Source organism: Cetorhinus maximus, chromosome 24 (genome assembly GCF_964194155.1).
Source record: "Cetorhinus maximus chromosome 24, sCetMax3.hap1.1, whole genome shotgun sequence".
NCBI lineage: Eukaryota > Metazoa > Chordata > Chondrichthyes > Lamniformes > Cetorhinidae > Cetorhinus > Cetorhinus maximus.
In genome coordinates, this window is record NC_135902.1 from 34,679,677 (window position 1) to 34,705,503 (window position 25,827).

Here is a 25,827-nt window from a genome sequence, read left to right on the forward strand (position 1 = left end):
TTTCCAGCAGCTTACGCCTCAACTTATCGGCTTGCAATATTGAACTACCTGATCCATTATCTGGTTATTCAGATCCATCACAACATAATTGCAGCCATCCAACACCTGCCTCAAACGGGTCACAAATTGGGCTATTGTTTCTCCCTCTTTCTGACTCATCGGATGGAAAACGTGCCTTTGGAATGTGGCATCGCCACATAATGGCCCGTCAAAGTTTTCACTGCACGTTCATAATATGCCTTTTCTCCTGTGTGAGACAACATCTTAAAAGTCTCCCTCACTGAAGCAACCGCATTGAACAACAATAAGGCCCTTCACTGCTTTCTGCATCACCTTTGTCCTATCCAAAACCAGACCATGACCATCAACATATGCTTCAAACACCTCCAGCCACACTTCCCATTATGTGCTGACAGTACTGGCATCACCCATCAGATCAAATGGCTCAATTCCTCAGACTGCAGACATATCAGCTCCAGCAAATGCCATGACACAATCCTAAACATCTCTGTATTTATCCTTGTCGCAAATGTCACATCTCAGGCTGAAAGAACAACACTTGAAGTCACAGATCTAACTGCAAGAACAGCATCATTTAATCTGACATGCTGGCTAACTCCCTAACACATACGATGTGACCTTCAACCACGCCCCCCAGTCAGGTGACCTCATGTGTAGCAGAATCTTACTGAGTACCATATAGTATCTAATTCTCAAGTTATCATGCTATCATGACAGAAACCTCTTTATCTCGTGTCAACAAACATGATTGAAAAGAGATCAAAGAGCCAGAGCTGGGCTTTCAGCCAAGCTTCATTATGCATTCAGTTAACGTTTAAACGTTAACTGATTTCTTCTCCGCCGATGCTGCCAGACCTGCTGAGTTTTTCCAGGTAATTCTGTTTTTGTTTTGGATTTCCAGCATCCGCAGTAGCTTTTAGCTTTTTGTTTTCATTATGCATTCATAGCTGACAGCCCAGACATCCATTACTGAAACACCTGAGTCCCAGGAAAACATTGCTTGATTGACAGCTCTGGCTCTCTGATCTCTTTTGTCAATTTCACAATGCTTATTTACACAAGATAAAGAGGTTTCAATTGCCTGCAGTTTCACCTGTTGATACTTTAAAGGGTCTGGATGATTGACACTTTTATTGGCCTGTTTAAGAAGGTTTTTTTGAGAAAGTGAAAAGTTATCAATGAATGACTTTTTTAACCTTTGATTTACAAACCCTATTGTAAGTTAGTGATAGTGTACTGTGGTGAATGGGCATGGAAGTGCCATAGATTGGCATGGGGATATGAGGCACCATAGGGGCTGGGTGAGGGGCAAACCTTGGCATGGGGGCATGAGGGGCCATAGAAGGTGAGTGGGGGGCATATCTTGGCATGGGGGCATATCTTGACATGGAGGCATGAGTAACCATAGGGGGTGGGTTGGGGACATACCTTGGCATGGGGGGCATGGGGCAGATCTTTTGAACTTACCTTTCAAAAGGTTTCGTCAATGTACACTATGGTTCAGGACACCTCTGAGGTGCCATGAACCATGACTCTTTGAAAAGCTGGCCTGACTCCATGAAAATTGTGGAGGACTAGGACATGCCTATTCCCACAACAGAGCCAGCCAGGTTGGGAGTACAGGATGCAGGCTCAGGGCCCGGACCAGCCACACCCTTAAAAGGCACTCCTGAAAATCAGAAACCGCAGGAGTGGGGTTGGAATACTAGAATTGGGTCTCAGCCATTATTTTCACCCCTCCACAGAGTCTGCCCAACTCCATAAAAATCCAGCCCAATATGTTGTATCACAATTTAATGACTGAAATACCCATTTTAATGAGAAGGAACAAAAGGAATACCTTAAATATGAGTACCTTAAAGAGTTTTTTTCTATCAATCTAGGTATTTTTAAAAATTGTAAAATAGCTCTATTGAGAGTGTGTCAACAACTATTCAATCATATAGGCCATCAAAATCATCTAAATATATACATTTTCCAGTTGGGGTAACAGATTAAGGATTAGTAGCAGTAAAGCTGCTTGATTTTTCTGTTTCAGGCCTTGGAACATTGAGGCCAGTTGTAATGCTCCATTTGAAATCAACTAACTCAGCAGAGACTCAGTATTTCTTGTCTGTATGGATTATGATTATAATAGTAATTATTATAATCATATCATCATTATTTTCATTCCATTTGGGGCTTTTTTTCTGCAAAAAGTTGCTGCATTGCTCAGTATTGAATAGCTCTACTGCAATTCCTGTACAGTGACATCAAAACTAACAAAATGCTGATCAGGGAGGCAACTGAACTGGCATAGTTCAGATCCCAACCAAAGCTATAGTGATCATGAAGTACAACAGCTAGACTGCCTCTGATTGGCAATTTTTCTTTAAACTGGAAGCATCCCCCAGTACATAAACTATATTTTACCCATTAAGTAATTTGTATTAAAAAGTATGCTATATTTCGCACACTATCAATTGTGATAGATTCTGAGTTGAGAGCTCATGTTGGAGAAGTTTTGCTCACTGCAAAAGGGTAGTGTAACAAGCAAAATGATCAGATTAAATCTTTAGTATCATATTCAAAGTCAGAACTGTTTATAGCTTGCATCTAACGGGAACACCTTAAGTTCAGGCACATTTTTTCCTGTGCATTACACATTAGAATTTGAATGATACAATTGCCCATATTTTGTATTAAGTTTAATGACGAGGCTAACAATTCTAATTGTTGTAAAAGAGTAAGTCAGATGGCAACTTTTGTCATCCGCATATGCATGGTTAAACACAGAAATAAGGAAGTTGCTGTCTGAGTACCCTCCGCTTCTACAAACTTCGCTACACCTGTATTTTGCTGAGAGATTCAACATTGAAATAAATGAAACAGAATGAATTTGGTGTACTTACCTACTGGCTATCTACTAAATACACCAGAAAAAGTTAGGGTTTGAGCATTCAGGTGAAGTGAGTTTTTAGTCGTGTGATAAACCTTAATTACTGCCAACCAACCTCTCTGAAATTAACTTTTAGAAATGTGGAATCTCAATCTTTCAGATTTTAATTATTGTTGGAAATTTAAAAAAAACTTTTTAACATTTTCTTTCTGTCTCTTATCTTTCTCTAAACCCATATTTCTTTCCCTCACTTTATTTTGTTCTCTAGGTATGATTTTATATTGGATTAAATATTCTAATAATATATTTCCTGGTTTAGGTGCTGCATGGCTCAGTGAGGATTCTTCAATGTGATTGGTTGAAGAGACACACAGCCGCTTATGTCCTGTAGAGAGCAGTGTGTTGAAAATGACCTTGAGCAACTGAATTACCACTCAAAAGCTACAGTTAGTCTGTGGGCAGCTGTAATGGTCAGGACTGAGAGTTAGTCCTTTGCTGCTGACCACAAAATCCAGGCCATTGTTTGTTTAAGGACTCATTCCACTGTCTCCTGCTCAATTTAACACAGTCTACCCAGTATCTCAAACTCGTGGAACATCTTACTTTCCTCAGCCTATCTTACTCCTGCAAATCTATTTGTTTTTAAAAACCAAGCTTGGCATTACCATATTATAATCTCTTAATTTATCTTTCCCTATTCTTTTCAACCTTTGTGTATTCTTGCATGGTGGATCTTGGCCCTGACCTAAGTTTTTTGATTAAAAACACAACTGTCATTGCAAGTCATTTTTGTGATAATTATGAAATAAAAATGATAAATATATGTATCTGTGTCTGGCTATAAGTATGTAAGCAAAAATATGTATTTCTGTACCTAAATATTTTGTTGCATCCTCGCAAAGTCATGACAATTGTCATGATAACTTCAAAAAGTTAATCTGACAAAAAAAACCGTAATCCTCAAGCATCTTGAAAGGCTTAACATTGAAGTTAAAAGCTGCTATGTTATTTTACCCAGATTACATAGCATCCCTTTAACTCTATGTTGTAAATTCTTGATTACTACCAGGAATCAATTATTCAGAAACAGAAACATATTATTGTATTGACTCCATTAAACCTCAATTACTTTTAAAACGTTATTCTGTTTTCATCCAGATGGAGTTGTTGCTTCAGTCTGGAATATCCACTACCACTAACTCAGTAATTACATTGCTTACACTCCTGTAACATTTAGTGTAACCTTTAAATAATGATTTGAGATATTTTTTCCTGATACAGGTTCACATCTGAAGTAGACATTTAATTTGGGGAATGATGAGGGTCACTGACGATAGAGAGGTGGTCCCCAAAGTAAGTTTCATAATTTATATATTTATTTCATTATGTAATATTGCAAACAGGAACAGAAAATACTTTTTATGCTGCACTGATATGATCTGCCATCCACTTGTATAGTGTATGCTGTATCCCTATGTTATTAATTTACAGAACCAAAATCATCAGAGCTTAGAAAAGATCCCCTTGGGCCAGGACCACATCAAGATATTTTCTATAGGACATATTAGAACCATCATTCCATTTTCCTGTATTTTCATTTAATAATAAACATCAATATTTGATACAAATGACTATGCTCTGACCTGAAGGCCATAATCCACCCTCAAGTCACAAAATACCATGCAAGAGAACACTCTGTTGGTATTTAAAGATATTATATATCCCTCTGACATTACAAATCAACTTCAATGTAAATTTGGAAGTGAATGGTAGTTTATATGGCATCCGACTTTCTTATCTGATAAAAGAAGTACTATGCTATCTAGCCAATATGGTCAGACTAAAATCACTGCTGTGCTGAATCATGTTTTTACAACTGTCTGTAGATTGGAAAAAATGAGAAAGTAAAACTGATTTTTTTTCATGAGTAGTGGAAGGTCACAATGACATCTGCCCACAATACATTAATTTTTGAAAGTTCATAGAGTAATCTGTATAAATTAAAATTAGTTTTTTCCCAAGAGTTCAGCTGTTTTTCTTGTTGCATGAATTTGCTTTCAATCGAAATTTGCTAAGAGCAGTTGTGAAAAGTAGAATGGGACTGCCTGTGACTCCTTTAGTTATGACATTGTTACAGGCACAAGAATATCCCCACATACTATTCCTATTTTGTTGCTCATTGCTAGAACAATGTCCCAATTTAACTAAATTTTGTTCTTCATAGCAATGACAAAGCCCTCATGTAATGCTATTTTGTTGTTCTTCACATCTAGGACAATGGCCCCGCATGACATTACTATGTCATTCTTTGCATCTGCAGCAACATCTCCGTGCAGAAGAAATCAAGTTGAATGGAGAAACAATTGTACAAGACTCTTTCCAAAAACGTGGTAATGGTATGAGACTGATTACTGAACTTGACAAATTTATGCCTAAATTATTTTCGAATTTATGAACATAGTAAGAGATTTGTCAGTAATTAATTAATTTGCATTTGATACTATTTTTTGCAACCACTGCATGATCAAATTTAGGGGCATAAGAAATGGGGGAAAAAAATGTCCATTAGCTAAGACCAAATGTTCTTGATTCATGCCATTAGAATAGTGAAATCTTTGCATCGGAAACAGTTATACTGTGCAAGAAAATCTATTGACAATCTTCACCCATTAACTTCTACTGATGCGATATCTCATTGCCATTTCTCCTACTTTAAACCCAAAAACAGATAGCTTGCCTTACTTTTGAGAGAAAGCTTGCATTTTGTAAGAACCCATTGAGAAAAAAAATCTTGCATCACATGACTGTGACTTTACAGAGACATGGCCATTAATGTCTTGTGATTCATGCAAACAGTTTTTGTCTTTGTGAATGACAACTCACAAGTTAACAGACAAAGGAAAGGCAGACTTTTTCAAAGCTTCAGATATAAATCTGAAGATTTGTCTGAAGAAAATATAAAAAAAGTTAAACTTATCAATATATATTTGATAACAGATAAATTATACAAGCTTATTGAGGAGTCACACTGTCGCAGTCATGCAGCAGTAATAAAATGAAAACTAGTCAATAAAAATAGTTGCAAATAGCCAGGATAGCAACTAAAGTAAACCTGTTGGTTTATATATAATGGGCACGTTGAAATTAACAACAGCCACTAGATTTTTTGACTTGACCAATTGGCTACTATGGTATTAGGTTATATTTTTCTCCCAATGTGTATAGACATACATAAGATTCATACACCTCTCAGCTGATCAGAATGTAAACCCATTGGGATAGCATGTCTAGTTCCAAGTGGCAACTGTCTGCCCCTCCATTTCTTTTGTAGTTGCTAGAGACCTTTCTCCTCAGACCATGACAGGATGTTACACAGGATGGTCTTGTAATTTTTTTTCCTTTCAATTGTGTTTTTTCCATGAATAAAATCTGTGCAAGTTTGCAAGCAGCAGATCACTGATTGTCTTCCACACAATATCGCTTCAGAACTAAGAAGGAAACACCTTTTAGCAGTGTTTAAACAAAAGAAGAAAATCCTGCTAGTGGGGTTCTAGATCCTGGAGCAAGGCTGCTAGCAGGCCGATACAGGGTGCCCGACTGGCTGGTGTTACTGGAGGGATGTTGGGGTGTGGGTGTAAGACTCCGCTTAGCTCGGTAGAGGCTGCCTTGCTGAGTGGCCTGAGGAACATGGATGTTGCTGGTTGAATTAGTGGAAGGTTGGTGGTTATGACCTGGATCACCTGATTCACTCTCTGTGTAGCTGTAGGCCTGAATTCTTGAGATGCCTTTCTGCTGCCGTCTCCATGAGTTGTAATATGTAGGATCACTTATGTAGTGATTAACAAAAGAATGTGTCTTCGGTCTGTTTTGATCAACTTCACATTCGCTATCACTTCCCTGTTGAAGAAAAAAATAATTGTCAAAAGTTTAATGATTACAGTTTTTACTGTGCCTGTGAAAAAGCATTTGTGACAGCACTATTCAATTTTAGGAACCTTTGTTGTTTCTTGTCAGAAATTGCTACATTTAAATCTGTAGGAGCAAAGAGATTAATAAGACATTTAAAAATGTAAAAATTACCAATAACTGATGACAATAAGAAACTTATTGACAAGTACTTTTCTCTACATAAAGTTCAGAGCAGTAAGATTTTGACTGTGCATTGGTAGTGGGAAACCTTGCCCACCATAAGCACACATATATTCAAAAACTGTAGTGAGTTTCCTGCATTTTTTTGACGTTGACCTACACTGGCTCTTGCAAGCAAAGTCTTGATTTTAAAATTCTCATCCTCAGTTTCAAATCCCTGCATGGTCTCACCCTTCCCTATCTCTGTAATTTCTTCAAAGCTACCATGTCAATGCAATTGACCATAATTTATTTCCTAATTCATACTTTTAAAAAATGTTTTATTACAGCGACTTCAACATCACAGAATTTTTTCTGAAGAACATGCAACAGACTAGGTTTCAGCAAAAGCTGATTTTCCGCTTTTTAATCACAGTTGGCATCTGCATTTCATAAACTTGGTACTGTAGCTTATGTCCTCCAAAAATTAGCTCCAACCTTTCAGGCAATGGAAATGTTCAGCAGCACACGTCATGCATTCATACACACACAGTCACACGTGCACGTATTTTTCAATAGGGACAGCTCTTCACTGCTTCCTGGATATTCAGATCACTCTTTTGCACCTCTTCTTGGCTTGAACATTGTGAACATGTTAGATTTATAAAAGGAAAGAAAAGTCTACAGGAGAACTGTTTTTTCAATTTTGGTACTGTTTCAATGAACTTTTAAGATACAGAGTAGAAATTACTATTGGGGATATTATCATACAAATGTTTATTAAAATAGTATTAAATTACTTGTGTAAATTAATGCTTTCATGTCTCAATGGTATCACTCTTGCCTTTATGTCAGGCCATGGTTTCAAGCTACAATGCAAGATATGACCTCACAAACTCAGCTGACACAGTGCAGTTTGAGAGACTGCTGCATTGTTGGAGGTGCCATCTTTTGGTTGAGACTTAAACGGAGACCCTTTCTGCATGTTCAGGTAGATCCCATGGCATCATTCAAAGTGAACAGATGAATTTTCCTGGTGTTCTGGCCAATATTTATATCTCAACCAATACCATAAAGCTGAGTAACCGGTCATTTATCTCAATGCACTGCATAGGACATTGCTGTGCATAAATTGGCTGCCACATTTGCTTACCACCAGTATTGATTATACATCAGAAGTAATTTGTTGGCTGCTTTGGGACATTCTGAGTATGTGAAAGGTACTACATAAAACCAAGTACTTTCTTACCTTCTTTATTGATATTGTTATTTTAATGGAGGCATCAACCTATTTATTTTAATGAAAGCATTAATATTGCTTATTTTAAGGGGATTTTTGCTTCTATTTAAAAAGTGGGAACAAGCCTGTTATAAACATTCAGGCGATAACATTGTTGACAGGAGTTATAACTTTACACCAGCATCAAGAAATTACCACAAACTGTGTTTTTTAAAGCAGGACTTAAGCAGGACAAACAACATCATGAAAATTTTTTAAAACTTGGAAACTATAAAATGCTGGATTATAAAAGAAAATAAAAGTATGTGCATGGACATGTGCACAATTTGGTGAATATTCATTCATAAATTCTCATAAACCTCTTGCGAATACTAGCAAAATTATTCTATGGAATATATGAATAATGTATGGTGTGATAGAGCAGTTAAGCAGGACAATCAAAAAGCAGCATATGTCTTGCCTCATGCCAAGCAGCTGTTTATTTTGTTGAATAAGGACAGTAGAAATCTGACCTGATTGTACAAAATATTAGTTTAATTTTTCCCATTACAATGCCACTGAAGTTGGCTTTTTGAGAACAGGATGAAGTCATTAGTTTTCTTATTTCTGACTTCCCTCATATCCTTGCCGTTTCTTTCTGTGCACTCTCCTTCCCAGCCAAAAGGTGCTCAATTATCCAGTTGTACAACAGAATCTCTGACTTTCAACAAGATAGCTTCAGGTTTCAATCTCAGGGATCGGAAAACTGATAAAATAAACACGACTGTTTTCCACTGCTCCAGGGGAACACCTACCAACTGCTAACATAACAGTACTGGCACCTTTTGTGGCTTAGTCTAAACTACCCTAACTTGCTCTCTTAACTGCATAGAATTGCTAAATTGCGTGAATTATAGCAGAACAGATTTTAATTATTTCCTTTTAGATCTCCTACAAATGATAGGTGTAATTTTCTCTGTAATCTCATCCATTGTTAGCACATCATGGGTATATTTCCCCAAATGTATACTTACAAAAATTAGGCTAATCCGGTCAAGATATTAACTACTGCATAATGCTAGTTGCTAAGAAATCTGGGAGAGCTACCTAAAATGGCTTTCTTTCTGTTTCTGTGGGGAAGTTTAGTACCTTCCTGATTGCCTGATAATTATGGTTCTTTCACTGTGTAGGTAACAGCAGGCATTATCCTGCAATCCGTTACTTTACAGCACCCTGTCCAATGAGACCACCTTGATTGGAACTTTTTCTCTTTTCCCTACATCCCCGTTTATACCTCTTTTTCTGAAAGTCAGTCAGGCTGGCTATGTGCCACTCACGCGCACTGATGCTCTTCCAACACTTAAAGTTCTGTTACAGACAGGAGGGGAGTTAATTTAAACAGCCCCGATTTCTCTCTTACCATCCGCCAATAAACAGAAAGATGTTTTTGATTTGCTTCCCCCTTTACAAGTGGTGGTGTATTGCCCAACCCCTCGGTTTCGGTGTGATCCACTTTCTATTAATAACCCCACAGCACACTTGTGATAGAATGAATTCAGAGGGTTAGTTTATTTGCACACATTCAAATGCAGGAGGAGGGTAGCAACGTGGCCTCCTTTTCAATCAAACAGTAAAAGAGGGATAGAGAAAGAAAGATTTACACGGCAAAGACCACAGAGAAAAGAATTATTGTTCCATGTGAGTCCAGAATCAAAGTCCAACGATGTATTCCTTCATAGAGGTCGGCAGGCTGAACTGATGCTGGATAATTCACTTTTCCTGTAGACTTGACTTCTACGATGAGATAGGCATGCAAAGATGAGTCAATCCTGTAGGTGATGGTACAGAAGGTCTAGTAGAAACAGTGTAGATGGGGGCCAGGCATTTGAACCTTGACAGAGTCCCTTTTCCATGCTGCTGCTTGGTAGCTGGAAAAATGGCAGACTGAGCTTTGTAGTACAGCAAGACAGTACAACGGGTTCTCCCAGCTAGAGGTTCATGTCACATGACACCCATCCCTCCACACCACCTTTGACAAAGGGTGTACATTCCTTATCTGGGTCCCTGAGATTATTAAATATCCCAGCCATTAAGAATTGAGGAAGGTTGCAGGGCTCTTGTCCTAGCAGACTAGTAGACTCTGGTTAGCCAGCTTGGGTTCTGAAAGCAGATGGCCTTTGTAGAGCTCCCTTTGAACTTGGTCTCTGCAGCCCACAGGGGGATCATTTGAGTCTCTTCAGAGATACCAAGGTGCCAATTTCTTCGATACTGCCAAATAGCCCCTTTTGTTCAGGGTCACAGACAGACATAGCTTCAGCCCTTAGTTCTGTCGACCCTGCAAAGTCCTCCCTACTAACATCTGGGGGCTCATGCCAAATTTGGGAGCGCTGTCTCACAGACTATTCAAACAACAGCCTGACATAGTCATACTCACAGAATCACACCTTACAGACAATGTCCCAGACACCACCATCACCATCCCTGGGTATGTCCTGTCCCACCGGCAGGGTAGACCCAGCAGAGTGGCGGCACAGTGGTATACAGTCGGAAGGGAGTTGCCTTGGGAGTCCTCAATATCGACTCTGGATCCCATGAAGTCTCATGGCATCAGGTCAAACATGGGCAAGGAAACCTCCTGCTGATACCGCCCTCTCTCAGCTGATGAATCAGTACTCCTCCATGTTGAACACCACTTGGAGGAAGCACTGAGGGTGGCAAGGGCACAGAATGTACTCTGGCTGGGGCACTTCAATGTCTATCACCAAGAGTGGGTCAGTAGTACCACTACAGACTGAGCTGGCTGAGTCCTAAAGGACATAGCTGCTGGACTGGGTCTGTGGCAGGTGGTGAGGGAGCCAACAAGGGAGAAAAACATACTTGACCTCATCCTTGCCAACCTGCCTGCCGCAGAAGCATCTGTTTGTGACAGTATCGGTAGGATACCGCACAGTCCTTATGGAGATAAAGCCCAGTCTTCACATTGAGGATACCCTCCGTCGTGTTGTGTGGCACTACCACCACACTAAATGGAATAGATTTCAAACAGATCTTGCAACTCAAGAGTGGGCAACCATGAGTCATTGTGGGCCATCAGCAGCAGAATTGTATACAATCACAATCTGTAACCTCGTGGCCTGGCATATCCCCCATTCCACCATTACCATCAAGCCAGGGGATCAACCCTGGTTCAATGAAAATTTCAGGAGGGCATGCCAGGAGCAGCACCCGGCATAGCTAAAAATGAGGTGTCAACCTGGTGAAGCTTCAGCACAGGACTACTTGCATGCCAAACAGTATAAGCAGCAAATGATAGACAGAGCTAAGTGATTCCACAACCAACGGATCAGATCTAAGCTCTGCAATCCTGCCACATCCAGTCGTGAATGGTGGTGGACAATTAAACAACTCACTGGAGGAGGAGGCTTCACAAATATCCCCATCCTCAATGATAGAGGAGCCAAGCACATCAGTGCAAAAGACAAGGCTGAACCATTTGCAACTGTCCTCAGCCAGAAGTGCCAAGTGGGTGATCCATCTGGAACTCCTCCTGAGGACCCTAGCATCATAGATGCCAATCTTCAGCAAATTCTATTCACTCCACGTGATATCAAGAAACAGCTAAAGGCACCAGGTGCAATAAAGGCTATGGGCCCTCTCAACATCCCAGCAGTAGTACTGAATATTTATGCTTCAGAACTAGCTGCACCCTTAGCCAGGTTGTTCTAGTACAAGTACAACAAAGGCATCTGTCCAACAATGTGGAAAATTGCCCAGGTATGTCCTGTTTATTGTTATGGACAGTATTCCCCTTTTGTTGTATGTAAAAGGTCCGTGTTTTCTTACCCTCAGAGTGATTGTCCCAGCAGCAAGCTTTTTGTGAGTTTCTAAAACATAAAGCTGGACGATGTTTACGACACGATGTATCACTCACCACACACACATACACACACACAATCACACAGAAAGATTAGATATGGATGAAGTTAAAACAATACAATTAGAATTTATGATTGTCTCAGCCTCTTTTGTGGCAGACCTGCAGTTTCTTAGATGAGTGATGCTTTAGTTAAAATGAAGATCTTATAAAGCAGAGGATTCTCAGTAAGCTACAAGGCCTCCTGTAGTAAAATTTCCAGGAGGTTGGTTCTCGGGTGAACTCAAAGTTGAAACAGGTCGGGGAGTCCTTCTCCCACATGCAAGGTATTGCTGTTTATTACCTTGGCTGTTTAGGTGACTCAGAACTGGTTCGATGGTTTTCTGATGGAACTCTGTCTGCAGAACAGCTTTCTGCTGTTATTTTAAAAGCAAACAACAAAATGGGTTCCTCACAATATGACTTGAACAAGTTCAAAGTCCTTTTTCCAATAAGGGGTGGTGTGTTGATTACACATCCTGTGTTGTCATTTGACACCTTGAAATTCACCCAGTCTAGTTTGCTGAGGGACCATCATATTACAATGGAAGGTTGATGGGATCCATTCACATTCATCTAACACATATTGAGTTTCAATGTTTCTTTTCTCCATGGTGAATCAGAAAGAGAGCCAGCCGTAATGCTACTGTTCTTTTGTCAATGGCCCACCCTTAAATAAAGGAGTGTGTGAATTTCCCAGATGGCTGTGAATATCCAGATTTAATGCTTGAGGTTCAAGACTGTCTCGAGCTCAAAATGCCAAAGGTCACATGGTTTGCAGTGGCCATTTTAGAAGTCTTTTTGTGTTAAAAAATTTTAAAGCATTGACTGAAAGTTCATAATATAGTGGTATATGACATGACAAAAAGCAAGACAAATCCACTCTGGCCAATTACTGCCTTATCAGTCTACTCTTGATCATAAGCACATGGATGGAAGGCATCATCGACAGTACTATCAAGTGGCACTTACACAGCAATAACTTACTCACCGATGCTCAGTTTGGGTTCAGCCAGGGCCACTCGACTCCTGAACATGTTACAGCCTTAGTCCAAACTTGGACAAAAGAGCTGAACTTAAGAGCTGAAGCAGGAATGACTGCCCTTGACATCAAGGCAGCATTTGACTGAGTTTGACATAAAGCAACTCAAGCAAATTTGAAGTCAATGGAAGTCAGTGGGAAAATTCTCCACTGGTTGGAGTCATACCCAGCACAAAGGAAGATGGTTGTGGAGATGAATTATCTCAGCCCCAGGATATCCCTTTAGGAGCTCCTCAGGGTAATGTCATAGATCCAATCATTGTCAGCTGCTCCATCTATGATCTTCCCTTCACCATAAGGTCAGAAGTGGGGATGTTCACTGCTGATTACTGATTGTTCAGTACCATTCATGACTCCTCAAATACTGATACAGTCCGAGTTTATATGCAGCAAGACCTGGACAACATTTAGGCTTGCACTGATAAGCGGTAAGTAACATTTGCGTGACAAAAGTGCCAAGCATTAACCACCTCCAACAAGAGAAAATCTAACCATCTCCCCATAACATTCAATGACAGTACCATCACTGAATCCCCCACCATCAGCATCCTGGGGTTTACCATTGACCAGAAATTGAACTGGACCAACCATATAAATACTATGGCTACAAGAACAGGTCAGAGGCTGGGAATTCTATGGCAGGTAACTCACCTCATGACTCTCCAAAACCTGTCTAACATTTACAAAGCGCAAGTCAGGAATGTGATGCAATACTCTCCACTTGCCTGGATGAGTGCAGCTCCAACAACACTCGAGAACTCGACACCTGCTTGAAGAAACCCACTTGACTGGCACCCATCCACTACCTTGCACATTCACTTCCTCTACCACTACTTCACAGTGGCAGCAGTGTGTATTACATACAAGATGTGCTGCAGCAACCCGCCAAAGCTCCTTCAACAACACCTACCAAACCCGCGGCCTCTACCACCTGGAAGGACAAGGGCAGCAGATGCATGGGAACACCAACAAGTTTCCCTTCAAACTATAAACCATCCTGACTCGGAACTGCACTGTCATTCCATCACTGTTGATGAGTCAAAATCCTCAAACTCCCTTCCTCACAGTTCTGTAGGTATGTATACGCCACATGTTCTGCAATGGTCCAAGAAGGCAGCTCAACACGACCTTCTCAAGAACAATTAGGGATGAGCAGCTCATGCTGGTCTTGCCAACAACACACATATCTCATGAAAGAATGAAAAAAACATGCCAGGTGGGGTTCCTTGTTTCATCCAACAATGCTGCACTCCCTCAGTAGTCCACTGAGATGCCAGCCTATATTATGTGCTCAAGTCAATGGCATGGAGCTTGAATCCACAATCTTTCAACTTTGTTGACATATGTTGACAGGTTATTTTTCCTGGGTGGGTGCATCACAGATGAACTGAGTGTTATCCTCATCTCACATCCAGATGCATGGCATTTTCTAATGGTAGTCATGGATCACAGTCAGGAAAAGATCCCTCAATGATTCTACCCATTATTAGCCTGGGAGTACCAACACTAATTCTAGTGCATCCATTGCTGCTTTGATTTAGACGATCTAACTCATAGAGATCAGCAATCTGCTCAGTATCACGTATGATGATTTTGTTATCCAGTGAGCCATTGTGGAACAAAATAAAAACATTATGAACATCACCAAAAGCACTTTTAACTGCAAGCAGAAAATTATAATAAAAACACTGATCAGTTCCAAAGAGACTTTTAAAGGTTTTGTCTAATAATTGTCAAAACGTAATAAGATCCATCCTCAAATCACTTGAGGTAGACAGGTAAAAAAAATCAATATCAATTATTGTGCCACTATCTATATTCTTTGCAGCCTCAGCAGGGTTTATTACCTTTTACCTGATCCCTACCCTGGGTTTGTCCCTAAATCCAAGCAAAAATGTCCATGTTGGCAAGTGGTCTTATAGCCAACCCACAATTTAATTGAAACTGCATTCCTCTTCAAATGTAGAACTCATCAGCTGCTGAGTGTCAAGTGAACCATTAAAAGATCCCAAGATCCTGTGATTGTAAACCAATTGAACAGCTACTGTCCTGAAAGTCAGTCATGACATACAAGCATATGGAACATCTGCACTTAAGTATTCAAGTAGAATTATAATGACGTTTTTATGTTGATGTTAACAAATCAAACTTTCAGAGTTGGAAGCTAAAAGTAGGCAACACAGTGACCTGAATTTTTAATTAATAGCCAGCTAATGTGAAACGCTTGCTGAAAAGCTCAGCGCTGCTGGCGTGGGGGTGGGAAGAGGGTGGGCGATGATGTCACTGCGGGCGTGAGCGAGTGCTTTGAGAGGGCTCCCTGAAGGCAGACAGCTGCAGACATGCAAATAATAAAATAAAGCATAAAAAAGCTACAAAAAATGTCCATGCAGCATAATCAAGCATAGCTCAAAAATGCTGTCCCCAAATATTAATTTTTATGTTATTTCCTAATGGAGATTTCATCCCGTCCTTGGATGAGGTATCATGAAAAATGTAAAGGCCAACTGGCTGATTGGCATGTCCACCAAATGTAAGTTTGGATAGGCCACGAAAAATTGCATTCAATTGCACCGTTAATGGGCTTAATTGCCCACTTAATTGTTGGCAGGTGTGCTTTCAACTGCCGTGCGTGCCCGCCGAACAAAAATTCATGTGAATGCACAATGATGTCAGGACGCTCGCCCGACATTACCTCACACGATTTTACCCCCAATCAGGTCGGGCGCACGCCAGCCCACGGAATGTAAAATTCTACCCAGAAATTCTTTAAAATTTCCTAACTGAGAAAATGTTGGTTGATTCGCACAGTTTTCATTTATCAATTTACTTACCTCAAACAAAATTTGCTTGTGAGTTTCATTAAAAAAAATGCAGCAACACAGCAAGTATATGTTGCAACATGCTTCATTGCAGAAAGATGGATTGTCACTTGCATTCTTATTTTTTCAACTTCTGAATTTCCAAGGTGTACTTGCTCCACATTTGTGGGGTGGTCCCCCTCTATTTATATTCAACCAATTGTTTCTTTTTCATGGAGAGAGATGCTTATGGTCATTTGTGGACTACGGCTAATTGCTCACTGACATTTCCTTAGTGTGAAGACCAGCTCAAAACAAGATTCTGCTATTGTTTAATAAATTCAGATCAAAATTGTTATGACTGTAGGCCTTTACTGTAATACAATATCTTATAGATTTCACTCATGCTGCAGTGAAATATACAGGATAAGAAAGTTCAATTTGTTTGAAGAATGGTCGAACAAGAAATCATGGGAATCCTGCTACTGTTCGAGCTCTGCTCCCAATGTTATCTTTTCTATGACTCGTGCTGCTTTTTCCACTTTCATAGCAATATCACACACTGATCAAATTGCTGTCAAAACATCATCCCATCAAACCATGGAGCTTGAACTGGCGACAGCATGCCAAATTGCAGTAAAGAAAAAACTAATAATTTAGCGATTATGAAGAAAACCAACACATTCCTTGGAAAATGTATTATGCTTATCCAAACACCTTGTGGTTGCTGGTGAACAATATGTCAGCCATTTAAATGTATACAGACTGTCACAGATGAGACTGTCGTTCTTTTCCTTTCAAACCAAAGAAAAGCTCAATGATATCATGTGAATCTTAATGTAACTTATTAAATAATTCAATTCAAAAGATACCCGACAAAGCCAAAGTATGTAGAGACATGTTCACCTTCAGTGAGACGTGATCCAAATTGAATGCACTTTTTTTTATCAGTTAGTGTCCATGGGCAGGATTTTTACCTTGTCGGGTGGGCGGGCCTGGGAGCAGTCGCGAAACCAGCCGCCGCCTGCGATCGGGCCCCAACTGTGATTTCATGCTTGCTGGCCAGTCAATGGCCAGCCAGCGTGAATTGTGTGTTGCAGCGCTGTGTGCCTCCTGGATGGGGGAGGGAGGAGGCGAGCACAGAAGTCTGTGCATGTGCGCGGGTGTGCGCACCGAAAGCTCCCTGAAGACACAGAGCTACCTGAGGGAGCTGAAGAATTTTAAAAAGATAAATAAAGAACTTAAAAATGTTAAAAAACATGTCCCATCATGTGACTCTGTCACATGAGCAGGGACATGTTACAAATGAGATTTCAACATTTTCATTTTATTTTTAATTCCTGTTGGAAACCTTATCCCACCCGTGGATGAGGTTTCATAAAAAATCCAGAGGTCGCCTGGCCGACTCACCTGCCTGCCAACTGTAAGGTTGGACGGGCAGCGAAAAAGTGCATTTAATGAATACTTTAATGGCCTTAATGGGTCTGTTAATTGTCGGCGGGCACGCTGCCGACTCTGGTGCGTGCTGATCGACCAAAACATTGTGCGGATGTTGAGAGGCTCGCCCAACATCATCGCGCGTTATTTTACGCTCAAGCGGGTCGGGCACCCACCTGTCCGCTCAGCGAAAAATTCTGGCCCATGTCCCTAAGCCAGTGCGTGCACTTTCCACTGAAACTAAACTACTATTCCTTTGCTCTGTACAGATATGAGATTCACATAACGTTTAAATTCAAACCGTCTCGATGTGAGTACCCCAAATCATAATCGGCTTAATGCCCGCTATCCTGTCATGAGATTTTACTCTGAGCTAAGGACAGAACACATAACTGATATATTCACAACAAGACCACATTTATAAAGTGCATTTAATGTAGAAAAATGTCCCAAGTTCCCTCACAGAGGTGTAATCAGACAAAAATGGATATTGTCTAGGAAGGGATAATTAGAAGGAGTGACAAAAAGCTTGAACAAAGAGGTGGGTTTTCAGGAGGGTCTTAAAAAAAGGAGAGAGGCAGAGAGGTTTAAAGAGGGATTCCTATAGAGTGCAGCCTGGATGGCTGAAGCCATGGCACTAATGGTAGGGTGAGGGGGAATACACAAGAGGCCAGAGACAAACAAACAGGGACTTCTGAGGGGGTTATAGGGCTGGAAGAGGTTACAGAGATAGGTAGGGATGAGGCCATGAAGATTTATTCACAAGAGTTAGAACCTTAAATTGGAGACACTGGAAAACTGGAAGCAAGGTCCAGGACCAAAGTGATTTGTGAGTGGGTTCTGGTTCAGTATAGTATGTACGATGAGATGAGGTTTATGGAAGGTGGAGACTAGGAGCCTGGTCAGGAGAGCATTGGGTTAGTTGAATCTGGTAATTACAAATGCATAGATGAGAGTTTCAGCAGGACTGAGGCAGGAGTGGAGGTGGGCAATGTAGAGAGGCTGGAGTTGTGCTTTGTGGCGGAGAGGATACAAGGCTGTATGTTCAGCTTGGAATCAAAGTTGCAAACAGTCTGGTTTAACCGATTGGCCTAATCCTGCTCCTATTTCTTATGATTTGTGGTCAATCATGTCAAAAGCTGTAGAGTAGATGAGGTAGAATAGTACACCATGGTACAAAAGATATCATTTGTGACTTTGACTAGGAGCATTTCAGTGCTATGGGAGAGGCAGACTTTATTGGAGAGAATACAGACATGGATTTGGTGAGGGATGTTTAAACCAATTGTGCACCAAAATCACTGTAGTCTGTGCTCTTTGTATTTGAGAGGGCAAATATGAGAAACATACCGGAAGAATAATTAGGATGGGAGGGAGTAAGGTTTTAGCTGAGGACAAGGGCATCAAAGGTGGAGACCGAGTAATTGAGCAAATCGACAGCCGTAGTATTGTGGCAAATAGAGGGCTAAAGGGTAGGCAGTTAGCAGCCAGAAAGTGCAACTATAAGCGACTTGGAGATAGCTGTTTTCAGAAATGCACATGAATGGGGGTAGGGGTAGGTAAGGGAAAGAAATAATTGGTTGGATATGACCTTGTGTGTGATCAGGGCCACGGGAGCCATGCAAGGCGGCAAGCTTGAGGGGGTGGTTGTGAATATGGAGAACAGAGTTTATATAGAGGGAGCGGTTTACGATGACAGGAGGGCTATCAAAGTAGAATAAGAGAGGAAAAGGCGAGTTTAGAGGATCATTAAAATCACTCAGTCCAAAGGCTGATGGAGAAAAGCAGGCACGATATTTCTTGATGAAATAACTGCTGAGTTTGAATGTCAGTTGAAGTTGGGATTTACAGTCATAGCTTTCCAGTATAAACCCATACCTACACCATTTAGAGCTCATGGAGTTGTACTGGTTTGCAAGGAAAAATCCTGTAGGCTTGACAACTGATTGAAGATCATTGAAAAAGTTAAGGGTTTCTACTGAATAACAATTTGGAACCATGATTGGGACTAAAGTGGTATCAACCATGCCAGTATTTGGCAGTTCTGCACCTTTTTTCCTTCATCCTCAAATTTCTAAGTCATTCTTCATTCTTCTCACAGATCCTCAATGGTGCAGTAAATTATGCAGTAAATGATCAACCTATACAGACCTAAAAGGTCTGCTGTCTGTGTAAAGTTAACTTCAGAACAGCATTAAGAGTCCACAATTCATCTCAATATCACTGAGATTAGTATGGGGAAATCAAATCCTGATCAAGTTGACTTTTGTATAAAGGTAATTGATGTGGCAATATGTCCCTTCATGGAATGAAGAGTCTTCAATGCTTTCTGAACAAAATACTAACAAATGTTGAAATTATAATGCTGTTGAGCTACCTTCCAAAATTACATGTTTTTGTAATGCAAATCGATTGATTGAAATAGACTTTGCATAATCGCCTTGATGAATGTGGTCCCTGTGACCTTTGCCCCATATCCCTGGATACCTCCAGTTAACAGAAATCTATCAATCTCAGAATTAAATTTAACAATTAATCTAGTGTCAGGGGACTAAGACCTCACAATCTATATTATTACAATATATATAGCTATCCTCATGGCTAATTTCTAGAATTTTAAAAACTGGACAAAGACCCTTTTAAAATGGCTGAAGCTATGTCTCTTACCCTTGCACAACAGGAGCTAATATGGCAGTATCACAGAAACTTGTTATCTCTGAAGAGACCCTAACGACCCCCTGTGGGTTGCAGAGACACAATTCAAAGGGAACTATACAAAGGCCATCTACATTTCATAAGCCAGGCCTGGCCAACCGGAGCTGATTTGTCTGTTAGGACAAAGGATCCCGCAACCTCCCTTCCAAGACTTAATGGTTGGAACATTAACAATCTCAGGGACCCAGACAAAAGGATGCACACATTTTGTGAAAGTCAGAGTGGAGAGCAGGGAGTCATGTGACATGAACTCCCAGCTAGTGGAACCAGTAATATTGCCCTGTGGTACTACAAAACCTCAGTCTGCCATTTTTCCACCTACCTAGCAGCAGCAGCACAAAAAAGGGACTCTGCCAGGCTGATAACCTGGCCCCATCCACACAGTTTCTTCTGGAACTTCTGTACCATTGCCTACTAGACTGATTAATCTCTGTGTGTCTATATCATCATGGAAGTCAACTCTACTGGAAAAGTGAATTATTTAGAGTCACTTTTCAGCCTGCCAACCTCTGTGAAGGAATACCTCATTGGACTTTGATTCTGGACTCTGGACACACGTGAAACAATAATTCTTTTCTCTGTGGCCTCTGCCCTGTAAATCTTTCTTTCTCTATCCCTCCTTTACTGTATGAGTGCACAGGGGTCTATGTAGTGACCGCCCCTCCCCTGTGGTTTGAATGTGTGCAAATAAAATAACCATCTGAGTTCATCCTATCTTGAGTTTGCTGTGGGTTATTAATAGAAAATTGGATCACACCAAAACTGAACGGTTGGGAAACATGCTGCCGCTTATAAAGGGGAAAGCAAGTCAAAACACCTTTCTGTTTATGGACGGGTGGTGAGAAGAGAAATCTGGGCTGTTTAAATTAACTCCCCTCCTGTCTGTAACACTAGCATCACCTGTCATTTGCTGAAGACAGTTCCAAACTTCTAACACCCTTTACATGTAGAAATGTTCCCTAACTTCACTCCTGAAAGGTATGGCTCTAACTTTTGCGCTTTGTCCACTAGTCCTAGTTGCCTAACTAGAGAAAATCGTTTCTATGTACCCTATCAGTTCCCCTTAATACCTTAAAAAATTTCAATTAAATCATCCCTAGATCTTCTAACTTCAAAATGCAGCCCTAATTTATGTAATCTCTTCGTATAATTTAACCCTTGGACTTCAGGTATCATTCTAGTAAACGTACAGTGCACTGCCTCCAAGTCCAATATATCATTCCGAAGCTGTGATCTCTACAGCCGTCACAATATGCCAGATGTGGTCTGACCAGGACTTTGTACACCTGCAGCATTACTTCTTCCCCTTGTATTCTAATCTTTGAGATATAAAGGCCAGCATTGTTAGTCTTTTTGATTTTTTTTGTACCTGTTCATGAGATTTTAATGATCCATGTGCATGGTCCCTAAGATTATTTGAATCTCCACTGCTTTTAGCTTTTCACTATCTAGAAAGCACTCAGATTTATCCTTTTTAGACCCACACTTGCCTACACTGAAATCCATTTGCCACAGTTTTCTCATTCAGTTAATCTATTAACATCTCTTTGTAATATTGTGCACCCAACTACAATGCCACATATCTTTGTGCTTTCAGCAAACTTAGATATATGACTCAAAACAAAAACAAAAATACCTGGAAAAACTCAGCGGGTCTGACAGCATCTGCAGAGAGGAACACAGTTAACGTTTCGAGTTCGTATGACTCTTCAACAGAACTAAGGAAAAATAGAAAAGAGGTGAAATATAAGCTGGTTTAAGGGGGGGGGGGGGGGGGAGGAGACAGGTAGAGCTGGATAGAGGGCCAGTGATAGGTGGAGATAACCAAAAGATGTCATAGACAAAAGGACAAAGAGGTGTTGAAGCTGGTGATATTATCTAAGGAATGTGATAATAAAGGTACAGATAGCCCTAGTGGGGGTGGGGTGGGGGGAAGGGATCAAAATAGGCTAAAAGGAAGAGATAAAACAATGGATGGAAATACATTTAAAAATAATGGAAATAGGTGGGAAAAGAAAAATCTAGATAAATATTTGGAAAAAAGGGGGATCGGAAAGGGGGTGGGGATGGAGGGGAGAGCTCGTGATCTAAAATCGTTGAACTCAATATTCAGTCCGGAAAGCTGTAAAGTGCCTAGTTGGAAGATGAGGTGCTGTTCCTCCAGTTTGCGTTGAGCTTCACTGGAACAATGCAGCAGGCCAAGGACGGACATGTGGGCATGAGAGCAAGGTAGAGTGTTGAAATGGCAAGCGACAGGGAGGTCTGGGTCATACTTGCGGACAGACTGAAGGTGTTCCGCAAAGCGGTCACCCAGTCTGCGTTTGGTCTCTCCAATGTAGAGGAAACCGGATTGGGAGCAGCAAATGCGGTAGGCTAAATTGAGGGAAGTACAAGTGAAATGCTGCTTGACTTGAAAGGAGTGTTTGGGCCCTTGGACGGTGAGGAGAGGGGAAGTAAAGGGGCAGGTGTTGCACCTTCAGCGGTTGCATGGTGAGAGGGGGTTGAGGTGTAGGGGGTGATGGAGGAGTGGACCAGGGTGTCCCGGAGGGAACGATCCCTGCGGAATGCCACCGAGGGGGAGAAGGGAAATGTGTTTGGTGGTGGCATCATGCTGGAGTTGGTGGAAATGGCGGAGGATGATCCTTTGAATGCGGAGGCTGGTGGGGTGATAAGTGAGGACAAGGGGGACCCTATCATGGTTCTGGGAGGGAGAGGAAGGTGTGAGGAAGGTGTGAGGGCGGATGCGCGGGAGATGGGTCGGACACGGTTGAGGGCCCTGTCAACCACTGTGGGTGGAAAACCTCGGTCAAGGAAGAAGGAAGACATGTCAGAGGAACTGTTTTTGAAAGTGGCATCATCAGAACAGATGCGACGGAGGCGAAGAAACTGAGAGAATGGGATGGACTCCTTACAGGAAGCAGGGTGTGAGGAGCTGTAGTCGAGGTAGCTGTGGGAGTCGGTAGGCTTGTAATGAATATCGGTGGACAGTCTATCACCAGAAATTGAGACAGAGAGGTCAAGGGAGGGAAGGGAAGTGTCAGAGATGGACCATGTGAAAATGATGGAGGGATGTTATCTTAGATATATGACTGTCTATCCCATCTCCAAAGCCATTAATAAATAGTGAATAGTTGAGACCCAAACCCAGATCCCTGTAGGATGCCAATTGTCACATTCTGTTAATTAGAATATCTGCCCCTTATCCCTCTGTCTTGCTCTCTTTCTCCTGCAGCTCAGCCAGTCTCCTAATTAATAATTTTAGTCAATAATTTCCCCTCAGTTCCATTTGCTTCAACTTTAGCTAACAGGCTCTTATGAGGGACTTTACCAAATGCCTTCTGAAATTCCATATAAGCAACATCCATGGATATTCCCCTTTAGTCACAAGTTCAAAAAATATAATTAGGTTCATCAGGCATGACCTACCCTTTACAATTCCGTGCAGATTCTCTCTGACCAACTGAAAATGTCCAAGGTGTTCAGTCGCTGCATCCTTAATTATGGACTCCAGTAATTTCCATCTATAGATGTTAGGTTAATCAGTTTATAATTCCATGGTTTCGCTCTCTCACTATTCTTAGGTAGCAGAATGATGTGGAATTTTCTAATCTGAAGAAACAGATCCTCCGCTAAGAGAATTTTAGATGATCCCTACTTCCTTTAAAACCCTGAGATGAAAACCATCCAGTCCTGGAAGTTTGACACTCTTTAGTGCCATTACTTTCTCTATTGCTGTTAATTTGTTTGTGTTAATTTTAGTGAGTCTACACCCCAATTCAATAGTTTAAATTTAGTTATAAATAATTTGGTATTACATTTATGATATATTACCTCTCCTAAATATACATCTTCTGTCTATTGTGCAGTATAACACAAACAAAATAATACCAATTAAGAGTTGCTTTACTGTTCTGCTGAAGTTCAACACACAAACTCATCTTTCCTCATTTGTTGACTTTTTGGGCATGTTGCCAATGGCCTTCAGGGAAGGATTGCATTATCACAAGGGCATAGTCCAACACAATGCAGAGCTATCAGCTTACAAAAACTTTCGACTGAAATCAGATCTGTCTGCATTCTCCAGAGACTTTTACTGTACTGCATGTTTGACTTAAAATGGCCAAGTCTTTTTGAAGTGAATAACTGAAGCTCTTGTAATTGCTTTTACTCTTACACAATACTACAGTTGCACAAAGATAACCTGGGGCAGAATTTTTAGGTCAGCATGCAGGCGCGCGCCCGACCCGCTTACGTGTAAAATAGTGCGTGATGACATTGGGCGAACGTCCCAATGTCATCCTGCACTCGCGCGATATTTCAGTCGGTGGGTGCACGCAAAAGTCAGAAGCGCGCCGACAATTAAGATGGCAATTAAGCCCATTAAAGTTCCAATTGTCCCTGATTTTTTGTAGTCTGTCCAAACTTATGTTTGGCAGACGGACGAATCTGCCAGGTGGAATTTGTATTTTTTGATGAAACCTCATCCAAGGGCAGGATGGGGTTTCCGTTATTAAATAAAAGAAAATCAAAATGTTTGGACAGAATTTTCATCATGTATATGTTCGGGTGACTGATTCTGATGCGTGGACACTTTTCCTGGTTTTTAAAATCTTTATTTCTTGGTTTTAAATTCTTCAGCTCCCTGAGGCAGCTCTCTGCCTTCTGGGAACTTTGATTCCCTGTTCCCTTGCACCTGTGCTTACGTCAGCGCCTGCCCCCACCCTAGTAGTGCTGAGCATTTCAGCGCGCATTTCACGCTGGCTAGCTGTTAATTGGCCAGCCAGCGTGAAATCGCAGTCGGGAGCTGATTGCGGGCGGTGGTCCCTTCCCTGGCCACTCCCAGGCCCGCTGATCGCCCCGCACACCGACCTAAAAATCCTGCCCCTGGTTACTGTGTGTACACCTACATTTCCTGCCAAATTACCAGGTTGCAACATGTCAACATCTACTTATTCATATTTAATGGATAATTTACATTTAAATATTTTCTAAATTAAATATTCATAGACAAATGTTAGCCATTTTATTTCACAATAACATTGGATGATGTAAGCTTAATTGGCTGGAATCTTGGGCAGGATTCTTGCATGATATGGGGGCAGAAACACATGGGCAGGTGAGTAACATTGCACTGCCAGCCAGCATGCCGATTTCTCAATGCTGTTTTAATAGGCAGCAATTTTGCTCAGGGAGGGAAGGAGGGACCAGCAAACGTCCAATTTGGACCACTGTCCAATTAAGCTTGTTAACGACATTAAGGGCCAGTTTGCAATTTTTGTGGAAAGGCACGGGATCCACAACAGATCTGGAACAGTCCAAGTAGAAGCAGGTGGCAAGACAGTGGGAAGCCAGTCATGGCTGTGCTATTCAATGAAGCGGGCTCATAAAAGGGTGCACAGTTGAGAGGGGAACACACCATTGGCACACAGTTGGCCACCAGGTGAGTAAAGTTAGTGGAGCAAATGATCTGTGCGCACTTGGACAGTTGAGGGGGGGGGTCAACCTCCAGGGAATGTGAGGTCATAAGAATGGGGTATAGTAAGCATTGTGAGTGAAGTTTCCTGTAAGCAAGGCACTGGAGATGGGATTAAGGTATTAGGAGATAGGGACATTTAATAATAAGGATCAACATTCTCAGGAGCAGATGCCGAGCTCTGGGCATGAGGAGGGCAGAAGATAACACAAGGGAGAGGGAGGCCATATTCATCGTTGAGTCTACTGCTGAACCGGTAGCTA

General features: G+C 41.2%; 1 protein-coding gene across 1 annotated transcript in view; it reads right to left on the reverse strand.

Annotated features, from left to right (window-relative positions):
* Positions 1–1,011: 1,011 nt before the first annotated feature.
* The window catches only part of sdk2b (sidekick cell adhesion molecule 2b), a 981,988-nt gene continuing 957,172 nt past the window's right edge, over positions 1,012–25,827 (reverse strand). Inside the window, exon 45 of the mRNA XM_078571006.1 lies at positions 1,012–6,796. Within this exon, the coding sequence (XP_078427132.1) occupies positions 6,416–6,796 (381 nt within the window). The 3' untranslated portion in view covers positions 1,012–6,415. The remainder of the gene's footprint in view (positions 6,797–25,827) is intronic.